Source organism: Thunnus maccoyii, chromosome 14 (genome assembly GCF_910596095.1).
Source record: "Thunnus maccoyii chromosome 14, fThuMac1.1, whole genome shotgun sequence".
In the NCBI taxonomy this organism is placed as follows: domain Eukaryota; kingdom Metazoa; phylum Chordata; class Actinopteri; order Scombriformes; family Scombridae; genus Thunnus; species Thunnus maccoyii.
The window spans coordinates 5,340,157-5,359,091 of record NC_056546.1 but is presented as its reverse complement, the minus strand read 5'-3'; the positions used below and the strand labels follow the sequence as shown (position 1 = coordinate 5,359,091).

The following is an 18,935-nucleotide window of genomic DNA, read 5'->3' as shown; positions in this document are numbered from 1 at the left end:
ACATGTTGGAGCCAAAATCCTAAATATGAGAGTTGACAATGTGAGCAATCCATCAACCAACTTCAGCAACAATCTTAGCAACAAAGGCTACCAACGGACGGCTGTTTGTGGACATGCACGAACAATCTGATGTCAACACGAGGAGGAAGTTGAGGTAACATTGCAAACAGAGCATTCAGGCAGGCTGAAGCCTTGGATTTTTTTGCAGGGAGCATTCTTATGTTCACCTCAAGTTTTACAATTTCGACCATGTTTAACACAGGCATCCAACATCATAACAGTAAAAAATCACAAAAAAGCCTGATATGTCCCTTTTAAACCATTCTGCATAAGCAGATTAACCACAGTGAGCATCTTTAACCAAGATTCTGTCATCTGCAAACATTATATATTATGTGTAATAAACAGAGGCATGTGGTCCCCTCCTGCATTTCCTATTGTGAAATACATGTTTTAATGAACGTTGTTTTTGTTACTGTTGTGTTGTGTGAGTGTATATATTTCAGTTGTTACTCTCACATAAATCACAAATAATTACAGAAACGATGTAAAGCGATGACTAATGAAAAAGCCTAGAGTCTTTGTCTTTGTGCTTTTCTTCACTCGACGGCGGTATGTATGTGTGTAATACGTTCAGCTTTTCCTGGTGGCCCCTGATTGGTTGACACTGCACACCAAAAATAACTGGATCTGGGACAGAAAATTTTACTCCCAAGAAGTGTTGCCAGATTGGGCGATTTTCCGGCTAATTGATTCTTCTTTATCAGATAACATTAACTGCCTGAAAAGGCAGGCAAAACGTACACGGATCCTTGTGATACTGTGGTGATACTTGCAAAGTGAAAGCAGTTGCTAAGAGGCCACCAAAAGATACTTTTAAACATTTAGAAACCGCTATGCTAGCCACTAGCATAGCGTAGCAGCTGGGTCTCTGCTACATTGTAGAGTGCATGCTCACGGCCAAAATAAACAGAGCTACCAAGAGCCGTAGCCAGACATAGTGGAAAAGTGACTCCACGCCACTAGTAATGAAGGGTGGCCTGTTGTTGGAGTCAACTTGGTGAACCCATGGATGTATTATCAGATATTCAGATGTTGAGATAATCTTTAGGATTGATACTTTCTGGATTTACAGTCTATATATGATGATTTTCCTTGAAATAGAACTTCCAACTCTGATATAAACAGTGGAGAGATGGATTTGTTTTGAGAAATTTCTATGGACGTTGCAACTCTGGACTCTCCGCTGGAAACCACGGCATCGGTAACTGCTGTGAATCCAAGCTGTCTACAGCTGCTGTCAAAGTTACAAACCTTTCAGAGCCACCTTTCAAGAGTACATGTGGTGAATATTTAATAGTCAAAGGAGAGAATTTCAGTGGAGTACTGCTTGAAGATTGTCACCTCACAGCAAGAATGTCCTGGGTTTAAACCTGTATCCTTTCCTGTTTTTGAACTCTGCCTGAAATAGATTGTCCTACCAAGAAAAACAATAAGATCAGTCATTCTAGTGAGTGCCTCCCCCCCAAGAAAAACGTGTTTATGTTTAAGTGAGCAAAGATGGAAATCAGTATAAAGCGACAAAATCCCTGCAGGGAGGAGGTCGTAATGGAAAGATGGGTCAACAAAACGTTGCACAAGAGACATCAAGAGACAACCATCAGTCAATATAGTTTTTTTTTATTTAAATCATGACTGTAATCATCTCTTAACCTTAAGCATACTGTTATTATTGTAACTGTGACGATGAAGGTCCCTTTACATAAACAATGTAGTATTAATTAGTTGATTAATTAGTGTTAAGTAGTATTAGTATTTTAACCCAAACCATGATCTTTCCCTAAACTTAACCAATTTGTTTTTGTGCCTAACTCTAACATGGCCGTTTTACAAAATAACGTCCTGCTGATAGGGGCGTCAGATCTGAAAACACTTCGTATTTGATTGTTTAATTTGGAGGATTTCTTGGCCCAAAAAACCAGAGTGTCCAAATATGTGCAGTTCAGGTGAACATGGAAGCTCTAAATTGTTCATTTAGTGTGAAGGTGTTTGCATGCTGTTTGTGTTGCTACTCTGTGACAGAGCCGAGGAAGGTGAACCAAGAAGTCAAACTGACCTGAAAAAGAAACACAGTCGAACTTGGACGCTGCATACAAATGTGCGTATACTCTCAGGTCTTATTATTCATTTATTTGCACTCCTTTCTTCTCCGGAGCACCTGGTGATTAAAGAGGCAACTTGACTCATTGCAGGACAAAAGACAAAACTAGACATCTGGATCAAAACTGGACTAAATTTGGCTGAGAAGAGGATGTATTTTTATGCTTTTAGCTTACACATAACTGTTGTTTCAAGAACTTTTGAATGACTATATTTCAATATGAAGCAGCTCCTAACTACACGTTGAAATATAGTCATTTTAACACTGTTGACACAATAGTTTTTAAGGGAGAATGTATCAAGTACATTTCCAGGAATATTTATAATCTGGGGCTCTACTGAAATATCTTTGCTTTACAGTTAATAAACTCCTTATTTATCTTATACTGGCTCTTTATGCAGCTCAGCCTCTGTCTCTAACAGGCAGTTTTACTTCCTGTCTCTTTAAGACCCTCCGCCCGATGAGCTCTGTTCTGATTTGTTAGCTCCCGTAAGTCAGCCGAAGCAGCTCAGGAGGCTACGTAAACAAACAGCAGCAGCACAATTTCACTTCTTTTTAATCTTCTCAAATTGCATCTGTACATTTACAAGATCGAATCCAATCCGGAGTATGAGAGTGGACAACGGCAACAGCCTGTAAAACAACCTTAGCGACAAAAGCTACAGAATGGACAGCCGTTTGTGGGCAGGTGTGACAACAATCGGATGACATCACAAGCAGGAAGTAGAGGTAACTTTGCAAACAAAGTGTTCAGACCAGGTTGAAGCCCTGGGTTTTGACTTGCAGGGTGCATTTCACATATATTCACCTCAAGTTTTCGACCTTTGACAATGTTAGTTTGACATAGACATCTAACATTATAACAGTATATAAATAACAGAAAAACACCAAAAGGATGTTATGTCCCCTTTAAGTGACCTAGACGTCTAAAGAAAACCTCGTCTCAACCATATTTAGCCCAGTTTTAACCTTGATGTCTAGACATCTTTTGACCTGCAAATCACCAAAACCAATATCAGTGACAAAACTGAGTCAACGAGCTGCGGTGAAGTAGCGACAGAGGCAGCTGAGAGATTTAGAGGGGTTTAAGACAGCATCTGATCTGCAGAGTCGACCGCGAGGCAATGAACCAGAAGGCAGGAAATGGAGATGCTTTCCCCAACACAACCAATCATGTGGCATTTTACACTTATCACAGACGGTCACAAAGTGGCGGCTGGTGTGTGAAACATTCGACGAGTTCAGCCAGAGAGCGTGCACGCACTTGGAAGTACAAAACCAATGTGGCGCTTCGTGTTTTTTTTTTTTGTTTTTTTTTAATAAATGTGCCCTTTTGTCTGTGTGAACCTGTCAAAATTAGATTAGTTTTCCACAGCAAGCATGGCCTTTACACATATAATAACACACAATAAGAAACACATAGACAGCTGGGCGCACATTCATACACACACGCACACTTAAAAGGACAGACAGTCTCACACACACACACACACACACACACACCCAGGGATAGACTCAGCTTCCTTGTGTGAGGCCAATTCATTTTGCCACAAGTAGTCCCAGATTGGATCTGGTCAGAGTCCCATTACGGCTCACCTTGGCTGACCTTAAACTGCCACACCCAACCCCCCAACACACACACACACACACACACACACACACACATAGATGAACACACACTTACATATGCACACATACACTCAGACAAATTCACTCTCAAAACTATATTAAGGCACACACACACACACACAGGCACAGGCACAGGTAGCCTCACCAAGACACAGGTCAGGTCATCAAGAATGTATGCAGACACCCCCCCCCCCCCCCCCTCCCCCCGACTCCCACACACACACACACATACACACAGACAGACACACACAGAGTGTTATTGATTGTTTGTAACGTTATCTAGATGGGATCATTTCTATTGATTTAGAAAGAGGGGTCACTCTGATCAATGCTATCTGCTCGTCTGCTGTGTCATTAGAGCAGAGACTGAGTGCCAAAATATCGGACTATCTTTCTTCCTCTTAGAAAGGCCACTAAGCAGGAGAAGGAATTACTTGTTTGATCTCAGGTATCAACAGCGGCCCCGACACTGCCGACGTGCCCCGAAGCAAGGGCATCTATATGTCATCTGTTCTTTTACGCTGTGTCCGGTCTGCTCAGAGGACTTGTACTGAACGCTAGCTAACAGCCGCTAAACAAAGATAACAGGGGTAGTGGTTCACGAGGCTAACCTTGTGTCTGTTTATGGTCACTGAGAGCTGAAACCCTGTAGAAACGGTATGATCAGGCTTCAGATGTGATGAGGAAAGCTCTAGAAACATTCAATTTATTCACTTTGTTCCACTTTTTTTGGCTTTATCTTTGAAAAGAAAATGAGAAATGGTAAGCCTGTATAAAACAAAAGCACGTGGAATTCACAGATTTCGCATGTTAAATATTAAAATTCATATTTGAAATGACAGATTGTGAATTTTACTATTTAAAGTACCTGAAAAACTACAAGAAATCTCCTTTACTCACATGAACAAAAGAGAAACATTGTAGCTTTCTATTAAATTAAGCAAATCCACTCAATATTTGAGCTGTAATGTCATTTCACATCGTAATAACCGTAATAACATTACATTTTATTTATCCAGCGCTTTTAAAGAAACTCAAAAGATACTTTACACTTACATAAACGAATTGGCAAAAAGAAATTACACACAACAACAACAACAACAACAGAGCAGCAGGAAAGACACAGCGTTAATACTCTCATTTAATGTTATTGGAACAAGAGCTGAGCATTAGATAACAGCGGTTTTAAAAAAAACAAATTTATTGCAGTTGCAGTGATTGTAGCTATTGTACTGGAAGTGTCCTAAACATTAGTATCATATTATCCTCGTAATTTTAATGTGTACAGTCATAAATGTAGCAAATTATGAAAATTAGACCATTTTCATTCAGCTACGGAGCTTTTAACACACAAACAACTTGAGAAATCTTAATTTGAACATTATTTTAATCATGTGTCACCACCACAGAGAGCAAAAATGTTTCTACGTTTTTTATGTTACGGTTTTACGTTTAATTTAAATTTAGTTGAAAATACATAGCGTGACAGATCATCATTATTTTTAAAAAGGGGAAACTGTATGAATTTGCTTTGCTTTAGATGTGGTTATAGGGTTAAAGCTAGAATTAAGTTTATGTTTATGGGGTTAAGCATAACAGTCCTCACAAGTATAGATGTACAAATGCATATGTGTGTGTGTGTGTGTGTGTGTGTGTGTGTGTGTGTATGCGTCCCGTGGGCTGTTATGACCAGATGTGTCCTTTTGCCCGTCATTTTTTGCATCGCTGCTTCTTAAAGTTCATCAGGCACACACACAATCACCTTCTGACACAAATAAAACACACACACACACACACACCAACCCGCTCTCATAGAAATGACATTCATATTCAACTAAACTGCAACAGTAAATATGTTTTTGCTAGAAACAAAACGCCGTCTGAATCGTGTTTTCTCTCAACACAATGAGAAAATGTTGTTAATTTGACGACATTTGCAAAAAATGTTGATAGTGAACGTATCAGTGAAAGAGGCTGCCCTCCCAAGAAAACAGGTCGTAATGTCAGTCGCCCAAAAAACGACATATAGTTTCGTTTGAGTAACAGACGCCATCTAGTGGCCGTAATTATTACGTAACTACAATCGTCTCCGAACCTAAACCCCATGGTTGGCATGATTGTAGCCATGACGATGAAGGTCACCTAACTAACTTTAGGTAAATACTAACTCTAACCTGCGTCACATTTTTCTTTAACCTAAACATGATCATTTTATCCCAAACCACCTTTTCCTAAACCTGATCAGACTTTAACCACAGCATTATCACATCATCAATCATCATCATCGATCATCATTAGAAAACGCTCCTATGTGTCATGCTGGGGTTCACATGGTCGTTTAATTTAGAGGACCTGTTGAAGTGGTTTTTTTCCACCAAAATATCAGATCATGCAGTAAAATATCTGCTAGTAGAAGCTACAGCTATATTAAACTTGTTATGGTTATGTTTGGGCACCAGCAGCACTTGGTTGAGGGACTCTCTGGTGTCAGAGTCCTGCGTCTTGTACGCTTGCCATCCAACCCCGAACCTCCTCCTTTCAACTTCATAAATACATAAATGTAACACTTAATTTGTCACCTGTGAACATAATCCAAGCAGCAATTACATTTGTCAACGCAACGTAATTAAGAAAACAATTTAGCTGCATCTAAATGTAATTTCTAGGAGACAGATTATTATACAGTGTAAACCGCTTACAGTGATCAACCGCTTATATGGATCACAAAGGACAGACTATACAAATGCTGTTTAAATAATTCACTTATAGTAATCAAGTAGTCTGCTTGCAATGTTCATTTTGGGTCTTTTCATCCATAGTAACATATGGGGAAAAAAAAAGTTAAAACTACAGTAACTCTATTCTTTTTTTACTTTACTCCCAAGAGAAGCGGCTGCGGCGTCATTATTGCTTCACAGTGATCCAGCTGTTTCCAGCTGGTGAACCGAGGCTGCTGCTGCTGCTGCTGCCGAGGCACACTGAAATCATGACGGGAAAAAGAAAGTCATTTTCTCTCAATGAAAAGCGTCGTCTCCTTGAAGCTCGCGACAATAACGAGATGCGGCAGCGAAATAACAAGCGTTTGAAACAGCTGTATTGTCAATAAAACTCAGTAAATAGCGAAGCTGCCCTTTTCATTACTTTATATTCATGTAATAAATATACAAATGTCCATTAGCTGGTAATCTGCATGAGAAATAAAGAAAAAGAAAAAAAAAAATTCAGTTATAATAATCATCCGCTTATAGTGATCAATTTGACCCGGACAGACGTGATCGCTATAAGCGCTTCCCACTGTAATAAATTCATAAAACTGTTGAAAGCTAGTTGTAAAAAAGTGTCCCAGGATGTTTAGACGGAGACATCCAGAGACATCTTATGACTGAAACACTAAAAACAATAAAATAGTCATGAGGAACTTTATCAACAAGCTTATGAAAAGTCATTTATTCAGGTTACGTCTTCCGAAGCAATCAAAGGCTGTCTTTAATCTCCAAATAGCAATCAGAAACAACCGCAGTCATTTCAGCTTGATTACTGTTTTCTACAAACTTTGTTTTACTGTGACGGGAGGCGACGTCGCTCCCTGACCTCCAGGTGTCTTTAGTCTGAAACGTTCCCTCGAGTATCTGCAAGAAAATGTTTTTTGGATTTATCTCATCTTCCTGTGGCTGTGAGGACACGAGGTTCACACAATGACAAGAGTGAATACTCTCTCTGTTCACGTACACAGCCTCGCTCTATCTCTCCCTCTATCACACACACACACACACACACACACACACACACACACACACACACAGTGCAGTCGCCTCCAGTCAAGCGTGTCTTATTGGCCTTCTGTTTGACTTCCTATTCGGCTCAGTGTGTGTGTGTGTGTGTGTGTGAGTGTGTGTGAGTGTGAGGGTGTATATGAGAGATCCAGATGGAGATGGGTTTATAATCACGGGACAGTTGTTGTTTTTATTATTATTTTATCGTTTTTTTTACTGCTCACTAAACTGAGAATGAAGAGCGGAGAGGAGAAGGAGGAGGAGGAGGAGGAGGAGGAGGAGGAGGAGAGGAAACAAGGTGTGATAAGAGGAGCAACAAACAAAGGAAATGGGGAGGAGAGGAGAACAAAAAAGTGATTTGTAGGATCCAAAAAAAACAAGCAAAGACGAGAGGTTGCCTGTGTGTTGTTGAAAAGGAGAGGAGACAAAAATGTATAGAGAAGTATAAAAGAAGGGAGGAGTATATGAAGAAAGGAGGAGGAGAGAAGTCTGATTGCAAATGTCTTTTTGACAAGAGAGGAAGAGAAGAAGAAGAGCAAATGATAAGTACAGATGAGAGAAACGACAAGAAGACGAGTAGAAAGCAAAGTTGCAAAGGTCTAGAAGAGGAAAGAGGAGAGATAACAGAGCACTGGAGAGGAAGAGGAGAAGTAAAGGATAAGGATATGTAAAAACATAGAAGAGGAGGAGAAGAGAAATGACAAGAAGATAAAAAAAAGATGAGTAGGTTGGCTGCAAAAGGTCTTGTAGGACAAAAGAGGTGAAATAAAGGGAAAGGGGAGAGAAAAAGACGACAAATAAGGAGGATGCATAGAAAGCGAGGTTGCAAATGTTTTATTAAAAGGGAGAGGAGTAAAAGATAACAAAAGGTTACAAAAGAAGAACGGAAGAGGAGAGCAGATTAGAGAGGAAAGAAACAAAGGTTGCATATCTTATATCTGGAAAATGTCAGGAGCAATAAATGAGGAAGAAAGGGGACAACAGAAGAACAGAGAAATGACGGAGGGATGAAAAGACAGATATAAAGCATAAGATGCCAATGTCTTGTTGTGAGGAAGAGACAAGAGGAAGAGAGGAGATAATGGTGAAGGAAGAAATAAAAGTAAGGAGAGATATGAGAAGAGGACAAAAAGGAAAAGAATATCAGTTCTGGTTGAATAAAATGAGACAAAGAAAACAAGAGGAGAGGAGATAAAGTACACAAAGTGGGAGAGGAAACAGATAAGTAAAAGAAGAGGAAGAGGGGCAGAGGAGAGCAGGGTCGCAAAAGGAGAAGTGGGGAAGACGAGAAAGAGAGGAGACGAGGGGCAAATGAGGCGAAAACAAGAAAAGGGGAAAGAGGAAAACAAGTGGAGCAACAAATATGGAAGAATGTGGAAACGAGAAGAGCGAAGACGTGATGGAGGGAGGAAAAAAACAAGCAGGAAGTAAGGTTGACCTACTGAGAGGAAGAGGAGGAAGAGAGGAGGAGAGAAAAGGGAGGATCCAAGATAGAAAAGAAGGCGAGAAAAGGAGACAAAGGAAAGGAGGGAAAAGAGAGGAGAGGAAACAGGAGACGAGAGCAGCAACAAACACAGAAAGAGAGGAGAGCGGAGAAATGAGGAAAGAGTTGTAAAAGTCTTGAGGAGACGAGAGGAAAACAAGGAGAGGAGAAAACAGGATGAAAACAAGATAAATGGAGGAGCAAATACAGAAGAACGGGGAGAGGAGAAGAGCAAAGAAGTGATGGAAGGAAAGGAGGAAAAAAATGAGCAAGAAGGTTGCCAATGACGTGCTGAGAGGAGCAAAATAAGCCTAAACGATGAACACAGGAGGAGAGGAGACGATGCACAAAAACACAAACAGCAGAGAGGTTGTTGAAAGGAGCGAGTGAGAGGAGACGGGAGGAGTAGAAAAGATGAAAGGAGGAAGAAAAGACCTTCAAACTTCTCGTAGCAACAAAACTTTTATCAGTGTCTCTTTCTTACTTTTCTCCATCTGCTTCCATTTCCTCTCTCTCTCTCTCTCTCTCTCTCTCTCTCTCCATCTCTGACTCCTTATCTCCATCTCTCTCTCTCTCTCTCTCTCTCTCTCTCTCTCTCTCTCTCTCCCCCTCCCTCCCACCACATTCGCAGGGTTCATCCAAGTCGCGTTGACGCCCACTCACCTCCAACATGCTACCTCAGTTTCCATGGTAATCGAGTAGCGACCGTGCTACATAAATATATACTTTAACATTCAGCACTCCACAACTCATTAAGAACATCTCTGGATGAAAAATTAATCTCTCAGGGTGTTGCTCCTCTTAAAGGGCCGACGCTGCTTAGCTTAAGGAGTTTGTATTTTTAATTCCTGGCATCTAAGAGAGAGTGTTTGTGAGCGTGAAGCCGGAGAGCACTGACAGCACATAAACCTGTGAGGTCGTCAGGATGTAAACTCGGGAGCTGCTCCGCGGAGCGTGACATGATGGTAAATATGACCCAGGGGGGATTTTATGGATACAAGAGAACATTTTCTAGTTCACGACTCATGAGACAGTCAGAACAAAGCTCGTTTAGGTATAAAAGCTCAAACATTGTGTTCACGAAATCACTCTTCCATTCAGCTGTCTGTGAAGTGTGCCTAACGTGCGCTATATTAACCCTTTTGAGAGTTTACGGTTGTTTACAGGCTAAAAAGACGAGTCATTTCCAGTCTTCTTCTGTGTGTGAAAGCAGTAAAAAGCAGTGTTTGAATTACAGGGGAGCTGGGGGGGGGGGGGGGGGGGGTAGCACGCCCAAAAGACTCCTGAGCTCCTCTGGATGCGTCTCATAAATAAGATTTAGCATTTCTAATGCTGCAATAAATGATATAAAAAATTAAATCAATTTTTAAAAATTAACCCAACAGTTGGACTAAGATCATCCCCTAACCTTAACCCTGTGGTTATCATTGTTGCCATGACAACAAAGGCCACCTAACTTTAAGGAAGTAGTAACTTTAACCCACACCACATGTCATTTTAACCCAAACTATGATCTTTCCTTAAACCTAACCAAGTGGTTTTTGTGCCTAAACCCAACTAGACTTCAACCACAGCATCGTCACGTCATAAAACATCGTTATATTTTAACAGTGATGTGTAACGGTTTTGGAAACTACAGACTAATGATGATGTACTGCAGATTACTGCCGATAAACCAGATTAGAAGTCACATGGTCAAACGACTTGTTGGAGAGGAAGGAGAAAAAACCCACAGTAAATAAAATAATACATTAAAATAAAATAAAGTAAAAGCAGATTAAGTTCTAAATGTTTTCAAAGTGTAGTTATAATAACTAACTGTGTATGTACTGTTTTTGTTTTGAGGAGATTTTAGAGTTTAGTAGAATATGTAAAATGATGAAGGTTGTTTTCAAAAAATTACATCTGTGAATGAAAAATGTTCCTATTGTAATCATTACATTTATTATAAAATCAATCTTAGGGTCTTTGCATTTAAAATATGTCATAACATCTTTAATATAAAGTTTAAAATTGTCTTTATGTTGGAAATGACGACTAAAGTCTGACCCAAGTTTGGCAGTAAAGTTACAATTGAAGAAGTGATGAGTGAGTAAAAGTACAGTTTAATATCAACATCAGCAGAATGTGAAACATTAACATTTGTGTATTATACTGTATGTTAAATGTATTTCTCTTATTGGATACACAGAATTAATCAAGGTTTATTCCCAGTTATTCAATCATTATTCTCTCATTGTTCTTCATTTTTAAAAGTCCTTTCTGATGTAAACAGAAGTGAAATGATGGTTTCTGCTGTGTTGTGTTTGTTGTAGTTGAGCTGTGATGACACATGCCTGATCCTCCCCCCCCCCCCACTGATCTAGTACCACCACCTGAGGGGCGCCAAAATATATCTCCAGGAACTGGTCTTCAAAGCCAGCGAGGGACAGCAAAAGCAGAAACAAAAGCAGAACCCGGGACAGTCGGTACAAGTTCAGCTTTGGGTCAGTAAGTTCCTGTAGTGGAAAAAGGCCTAATAGATAGTTTCATTGATTTTTCTGAAAAGCTGAAAGTGTTCCCGGAGTTTACTGTCTGTGTTTTAAGCTAAATGGATTATCTACTGTTGTTCTGGGTAGTAAAATTTAAAACAAAGTTGTTTTAACACAGATAAAGCAACGGTTATCTTGTGAGCATTCAACAACAACATATGTCGTGTGTCTGTGAGCCTTTCTGGCTCGTCGTCAAAGCAGTAACAGTAGCTGCGCCCGCGTGTGCACACAGTCTCCGGTTTCAGGCGGAGCGTGAGGATTTCATTGAGATAAAATCAAAGCCACGAGGATTTCATGAAGTAGAAGCGTGTGGATTTTTCATTTTGTGTTCTTCCAAAGGTAGAGATTGCCATTACAGTCGGAGCGGCTGATAACAGCAACAGCTCGGGAAGTCTTTTCTTTTTAGTGATTTGCAGGTGAAAAGACGTATAAATGTAAAAAAAATCTTTACAAGTGAACAGAGGCTTCTTTACTTGGATTAAAAGTCTATTTACCTTCTCAGTGTCTTGTTATTTTGACATATCTGAATATTTGTTGTGTCAATGTACAAATGAGCTCAAAAATACATAAAAAACACATTGAAGGAAACATTCAGTGGACTAGAGTGTTTCCTTCAATGTGTTTTTTATGTATTTTTAGTCAATTTTATAGTTATTATTGAGTCTATCACTATTAACAGGTCATTTTTATATACTGAAAAACTCTACAGCTCCAAAACACAGTGGGCCAATATACAGTTTGGCATTTTAACTTTTAACTACAAATTCATTCCTTTAATATATGAAATAACTGTATTGAAGGAATCTGCATCAGATATAAAATCACAGAAACTGTTTTGGATGTCTGAAGCATGAAAGAAGAAGCTGACGTGTAAATTTGAACACATAAAGACAGAAACGCTGTTTCATCCTGACGAGGATTTGACAGTATTTAGGAGATATTTTAGCTTTGATGGACTCGAGCTTTGAAACTTCATGATGTCCCACAAGAAGAAGGAAAAAAACAACTTGTTGGTTTAGCAAAGTAGTCATAAATTCAAACAGGCAGGCGTGTGCATAAATACACACACACTGCTGTGTCACGCTAACACACAAGAAAATGCATGTGTGAGTGCACGCAAAACAAACACACACACACACACACGTTCTCTAACTCTCCTTTGGAAACAGATGGCTCCACAGTCATAGCTGATGTTTCACACATCAATGAAGCACACCATGTACTCACAACTACTGAAAATACACACACACACACACACACACAGAGGCAGTGACTGATACACACACACACACAAACACACGCATGCACACTTAGTCACTTAGTCACACACATGCACAAATGCGCACACATGCACAGAGTGTCCTCATCGGTGTTAATTTATGGAGTGAGAGCCATGTTGTTGGCGAGTTAGCTCAAAACCTCATAACACACACACACGCACAGACACACACACACACACACGCACGCACATACGCAGGCAGTAGCGTAGTATTGTCATGGGTGTTGTTATGCCTGATGTCTTTTACTGCAGGAGTTGGAGGGCTTTTTAGTCTGAAGCTCTAAAAAACAAAAACACTTCCTCGAGAGCGACTGTGCACTTCACACATCGAGCGCAGGAAGCCTCCAAAACAAATAAATTGTTCGAAAAAATATAACCGCTGAGAGAAAATTGAATGCTCAGAAGGAATTTGGTGTCAACTTTCTGTGCCAAGTAGGGTGTAGAAAATCAGCGTTATTTAACTTACTGGAATCGATGTTTCTATAGCAACACAACTCTGGCCTGGCTGATATTGGGGAAAGGTGTGAAAAATTCCCTGACAGCTGGTGGGCCATCATGAATTAATGTCACTGCAGAGTCGCTGTGAACTACCTGATTTACAAAAAAAAAACACATATATACACAGTAAAAACACAAGCTGACACACACACACACACACACACACACACACAGAGGCAGGATGAAGAGAGGACGACTAGGACACGCATACACTTGTTGAATGATTTTAAATGTTTTTCGAATAAATTAAGACTGTGGACCACCGAGTGTGGATATGAGACGAGCTGTGATGACAGCCTGAATAGTAACACAGAGAGACACAGGCAAGGTGCCCAAATATCTTTGGCACATTCGAGCAATTAAAGTACAGAAAAACATTTGATTCAGGGTGTTAGAATGATTTGTTTTCTTCCAGAGAGGAGAGAAGATGGTGATATCAGCATGCAGCGAGAGAGATGTGTTTGCACTCTGCAGAAGAAGAAGGGGAAAAAAAACACAAAAAAAACGCTCACCTGTCAAACAACAAAGAACATTTCAGCATTTCAGAAAATAATAAGTCTCAAATGCGGTTCATATGAAGATTACACTGCGATAACAAGAAAGGATTATGTTACAGTGGTTTGAATTGGATGTAACTTTTCCTTGTTGGTTATCCAAACAAATCACACTCAAAAAAATAGGCTATAAAGCAGCATCTTTATCTTTATCATGTGCAGTGTTTCTTGAGGTAAATGAGAAAATGCAGATATCTTGCATATAATTTCATATTCCTATTATATCTCTATAGGAACTTGTCTGATATGATTTCTAACATCACTATAATGTTTTAAAATATTCATAAAACAACCCAGAGGCTACTGAGCATGTGCGGGAACTGTTTACTGTTTAACTTCTTGACTAAAGTTCTTTGATAAATTTACATTGTAGTATAAAGTCAAGAGGTTATGATACGTAGCGCAACAAGCTAGCGAAGCCCGCACATGCTCAGTAGTGTCTGCTGCACACAGAACTACTCTCTGGAGACTGAAAATGTGATCGCTGTTATTAGTTTCTAAACAAATAACGCTGCCCGAACTCTTCAGGGCGAAGATAAATGGCTCATTGACATGTTTTTAACTGGTTCGGACGACAACGAAGGTCTACAGCACAGAGGAATACTTGTAAATAGATTAGCTAATTAGCTTTATTAGCTTATTAGCTTTATCCTTTAAGATTTGTCCATTTTTGGTGACGTTACATTTACAGACAATTATGTCTTAAGTGAGTCAAAATGAGTTAATTCAACCAAATACTTGATCTAGATGGCATCAAACACTGGGAGTACGTTCCTCACAGTGTTTTCAGTGCTACAGTCCGAGTGTGAGTTAATGTTTTTCACACCAGTCAGCGTTTAAACTGCATTACTATGCAATGATAATGCTACACTGAGAACCATTAATGCAGACTTGATGTTCACTGTGATGAATTACGCAACTCAAGCAAGTTTCAAGAGCCTGGTTATTGATTTTAACACCATCCATAAAGGAGCAAATCGTAATAATAATAATTAAAACCCTTTTCCATTTGTATGATTTGTAGTTAAGGAGATAAAACTCGCAAACACGCTGATGAGGTCGTCTGAGTTGACTGAATCAAACGGTTTATTTTAGGGAGAGATTTTGGTCATGATTGAGATAAAAAAAAAAAAAAAGAGTGAGAGAGAGAGAGACATCTTTGCAAAAACATGGAACTGAACTTGAGTCATTACAGTTAAAAGGAAACTGCAGACGCTCATCCATCCCACTGATCCTCACACACACTCACTCTTCACTATGTTGGCTTCAAAATCTGCTGCCTATTTCAGCTCGTGTGTCTCTCTCATACGATCCTTTTGTGCTGCGCAAACATATATATCTCTCATTTTTTCTTCCCCGTGCACAGGGCATGTTATTTCAAATTTTAAGACGTGATCGTTTCATGCAATTTCATCAGACCTGCCCGCACTAAAGAACTTGGGAGATAAAATTAGCTCCGGTATATGAGGATCCAAGGTGATTGGTGATAGTCATGTGTGGTTGTTCGCCAATTAAATCTCTTGATATAGCGTTTCTATTCCTGGATTAGGTGACGAACAAAGTTGAACGCGTGCCTTTGAGATGCCTCCTCGTTTTTCTTGTGTGAGTAATTAAAGAATATTTATTTATGGGATTGTGTTAGCACTGCAAACTTATGTTTTCCAAGTTTGATACTGTTTAGTAAGTCTGCAGCTGACTCGCATCGGCGCTGTGATTGTCTCATTAGTTTGTCATCTATTTAATGAAGCGCAATAATTGACGTGTTAGAAGAGGAGTTAAGTTAATGTCAGTTGTTTTTCCTTTGACAGGCTTTAATGAGAAATGTGGGTTTCACTATTAAGTGTGTCAGAACAAAGTTTGGAAAGAGGCCCCTGTCTGGGAGGAGGATATGTCAAAAACAGAGAGGAAATTTGATATCGTCTTCAAAAGAAAAGCGACAGCATCAATTATTTAAGCAAATGCCCAAAGCGGCTGCAGGACTCTTGTCCGTCAGAAGCAAAGGAGGAAGTAGTGAGACGTTTTAGAGCCACACATCATTTCCTGTCAATTACTCAGGTAGGTAATATCAGTCCAATAACAATAAAACTTAATATATAAAGAGATACATTCAGTGCAAAACATCAATAGTATGATGTTTGATGTCATCAGAATGGATTATACCTTTAATTTAGAGAAATATGTTAAAGGTTTGGTTTCCAGATTTGGTTGATTGGATTTGGGATTTCTCAACATTAGTTTTCATTTCAGTTGCAGTTTGCACCTAAGTTATTTTAATTATCGATTAATCTGTTGTTTATTTTCTTGATGAATCAATTAGTTGTATAAAATGTCAGAAAATATTCACATTTGAGAAGCTGGAATCAGAGAATTTGTACATTTCTTCTTAAAAAATGACTCAAAATGATTAATTGATAATCAAAATAGGTGGCGTTTAATTGTCTGTCAATTAACTGACTAATTATTCCAAGCAGCACTATTGTTCTGCATCCACGATGGGAAAGTCCAACAATCACACACACACACAACATCTCCTGCATCCCTTCGCTATTTTAATCAAACATACAATAAACAAACTTTTATGGCTGCAGTGTGTTTCATTGTTGCTGCAGGCTCCATCGGTTGCCTTCAACTTAATTACAGGCTAACTCAGAAGCATTGTTGATTTACTGTAGGCCAGTCATTCGCAAAGACTTATAGCCCTATCATTTCACTAAGACGTGTCATCATAATGTGTGATTTATGATGGTTGTTAAAAGTATTGACATAAGTAAAAGTGAAATATGATCTGACAGTGATATCAGACGCGGCAAAGTGGAACAAAGACGAGCTGCTGTGCAAACTCTATTAAAGCCATCGCTGTGTTGTTTTAAATGTATTTCTAATGATAAATACATAAAGAACATGAAGAGAAAACATAAAACAACCCGTTTATGAAGCTAAAACATAACAAGAACCCTGTTTTAAAGAGGTTAAAGTTTGTATTTAGGGCTAATTTTAAGTAATCAAGCTAAAATCAAAATAAGTAGATGTAATTTTACTTCTACAGAGAGGAGCAGCAAGTGCTTCACGCCTAATGAGTCTACTGTAGCAATGTCCTTAACCTCCTGACGTCTCATCTGATGTCTCTCTTTGAAGCCCGAAGGAATATTCAGTGCGTCCCTGACAGGACTCGCTGTAATTACTGTATGTTTGCCTGTAATGTTGCAGTGAGAATGAAGAAGAATGAAGTACAAGCAGGAATTTAGATTATGAGAAAGAAAAAAAAAAGTAAAGAAGCGTCTGACTCATCTTGATCGGCTTGTATCTTCCCACACAGCCTCGGGTCTGCTCAAGTTATTTCTCTGAACTCATTTTCATACGGATTTTTAATAAAAATGCACTTAGGTTTTTAATTTGTCACCAAGTTGTATTTTTAACACATCAAACTCTAATCCAACTGCACTTAATAGGATTAGTCTTCTGACTTCCAGAAATGCAAAATAACTTCAGGAATCTTTTTTATTTTTTATTTTTAACATCTCATTAAAATGTGTTGCTTTTGATTTGAAGATTAGGTTCAAATCTATCACTGAAGCTGTGTGTGTGTGTGTGTGTGTGTGTGTGTGTGTGAACATGTGGCTGCTGCTTTTATAGAGCATAAGTGCCGTGTCAGATTAGGGATAACTGTCCGTGGTGAATAGTCTAAACCATCAACCCTCCTGACTTCTCACTGACCTCAAACGTCAGATAGTTTAAAGGCAGAAAACAAGAACGTGGCACCGAGTGCAGACAACGGAGAGCCGGTGCAGCTGTCTTAGCGTTAAGAGGGTGACCCTCTCCAGCCTCCCCCGCCCCCCCCCATCTGCATCTTCCTGCCTCCAATACGGTCAATTAACCTAATGGAAGTGGCAATTAATTAACTTGGCAAACACAATGATTAAGGAGCTGACAATCAACTGAGTGGGAGTGGTTTAAGTAAGGCTGATTTAAAGGTAATGACTTCCTGGCATAAAATTAAAAAACACACACACACATGCTCACTCTGGATTAGCCTGGGTTTATTTCAAGCAAACGTACAAATACTTAAAGCCTTGAGTCTAAAGATCTCTCTGACTCCCACAGTCTGGATGTAAACCACATAAACTTTTCAACATAAAGCACCTCAGATTTTCACATCAAACTCAGGAGCTTTTAAAAAAAACCAAACAAACCTAGTCATCTGGCCTTACCGTGTTTCTTTGGCCGTTGGTTCCTATTGGTCCTCTGAACACCCCCTTGATGCTCCTCAGCTGTCCATCACGCAGGTGGGTGGAACTGATCACAATGTAGTAGCACGCCATTGGATATAGTTAGCTTTCATATGCTTAAATATCTATCTATCTATTTATCTATCTGGACTTTCAAAAAAAAAAAAGTCTTTTCCTTCCTTAACTCTGTCCTCCTCTTCTCATTTCATCTCCCCGTCTCTCTGTGTCATGAAGTAGAGGAGGGACAGAAGAAATCTTAAAAAAGGAAAAAAAAAGAAAAGGAGGAGTGCAGTTTCCCCCTCGCTGCTCTGATTTATTCCCTCTCTTCTCTAAGTTTTTTGCCGGTGACTCTTTGACTCTCCCTCTCCTCATTCCTCCCCTCGGCTTCTGTCTCTTTTTAAATATTTCACTCTCTGCTCCTCCTTTTCTCTCCACTCTTCACTCTGCCTTTATCCTCCTGTCTTTCTCTAAATGTTTTTTTTATTCCTCTCTCTCTCTCTCTCTCTCTTTTTTTTGTCTAAACGTGCCTCCCCTCCCGCGGATGCCTCCTGCAGGAAGTGCCTGTCTCCCTTTAAATATTTCTCTTTAGGTCTTTTCTCTCCAGATGTTTTGCTCCCATCTTTCATTCATCAATATTTCCTTGTCATTGACTCCACCTCTCTCTCTCTCTCTCTCTCTCTCTCTCTGTCTCTCTCTGAGTCTAAATTTCGTCCCGAAATCTCAGCCGCTCATTGATCAGTCTTGCAGTTCCTCTAACTATCTCCAGTCCGCTGCCTCCCTCTCTCCACTTCACAATCTCTC

General features: G+C 39.5%; 1 protein-coding gene across 1 annotated transcript in view; it reads right to left on the bottom strand.

Annotated features, from left to right (window-relative positions):
- LOC121912124 overlaps positions 1-18,227 on the bottom strand; it is a 76,641-nt gene extending 58,414 nt beyond the window's left edge. The window contains exon 1 of the mRNA XM_042434208.1: positions 18,117-18,227. Coding sequence (XP_042290142.1) covers positions 18,117-18,227 — 111 coding nt within the window. The remainder of the gene's footprint in view (positions 1-18,116) is intronic.
- Between the last annotated feature and the right edge of the window lie 708 nt (positions 18,228-18,935).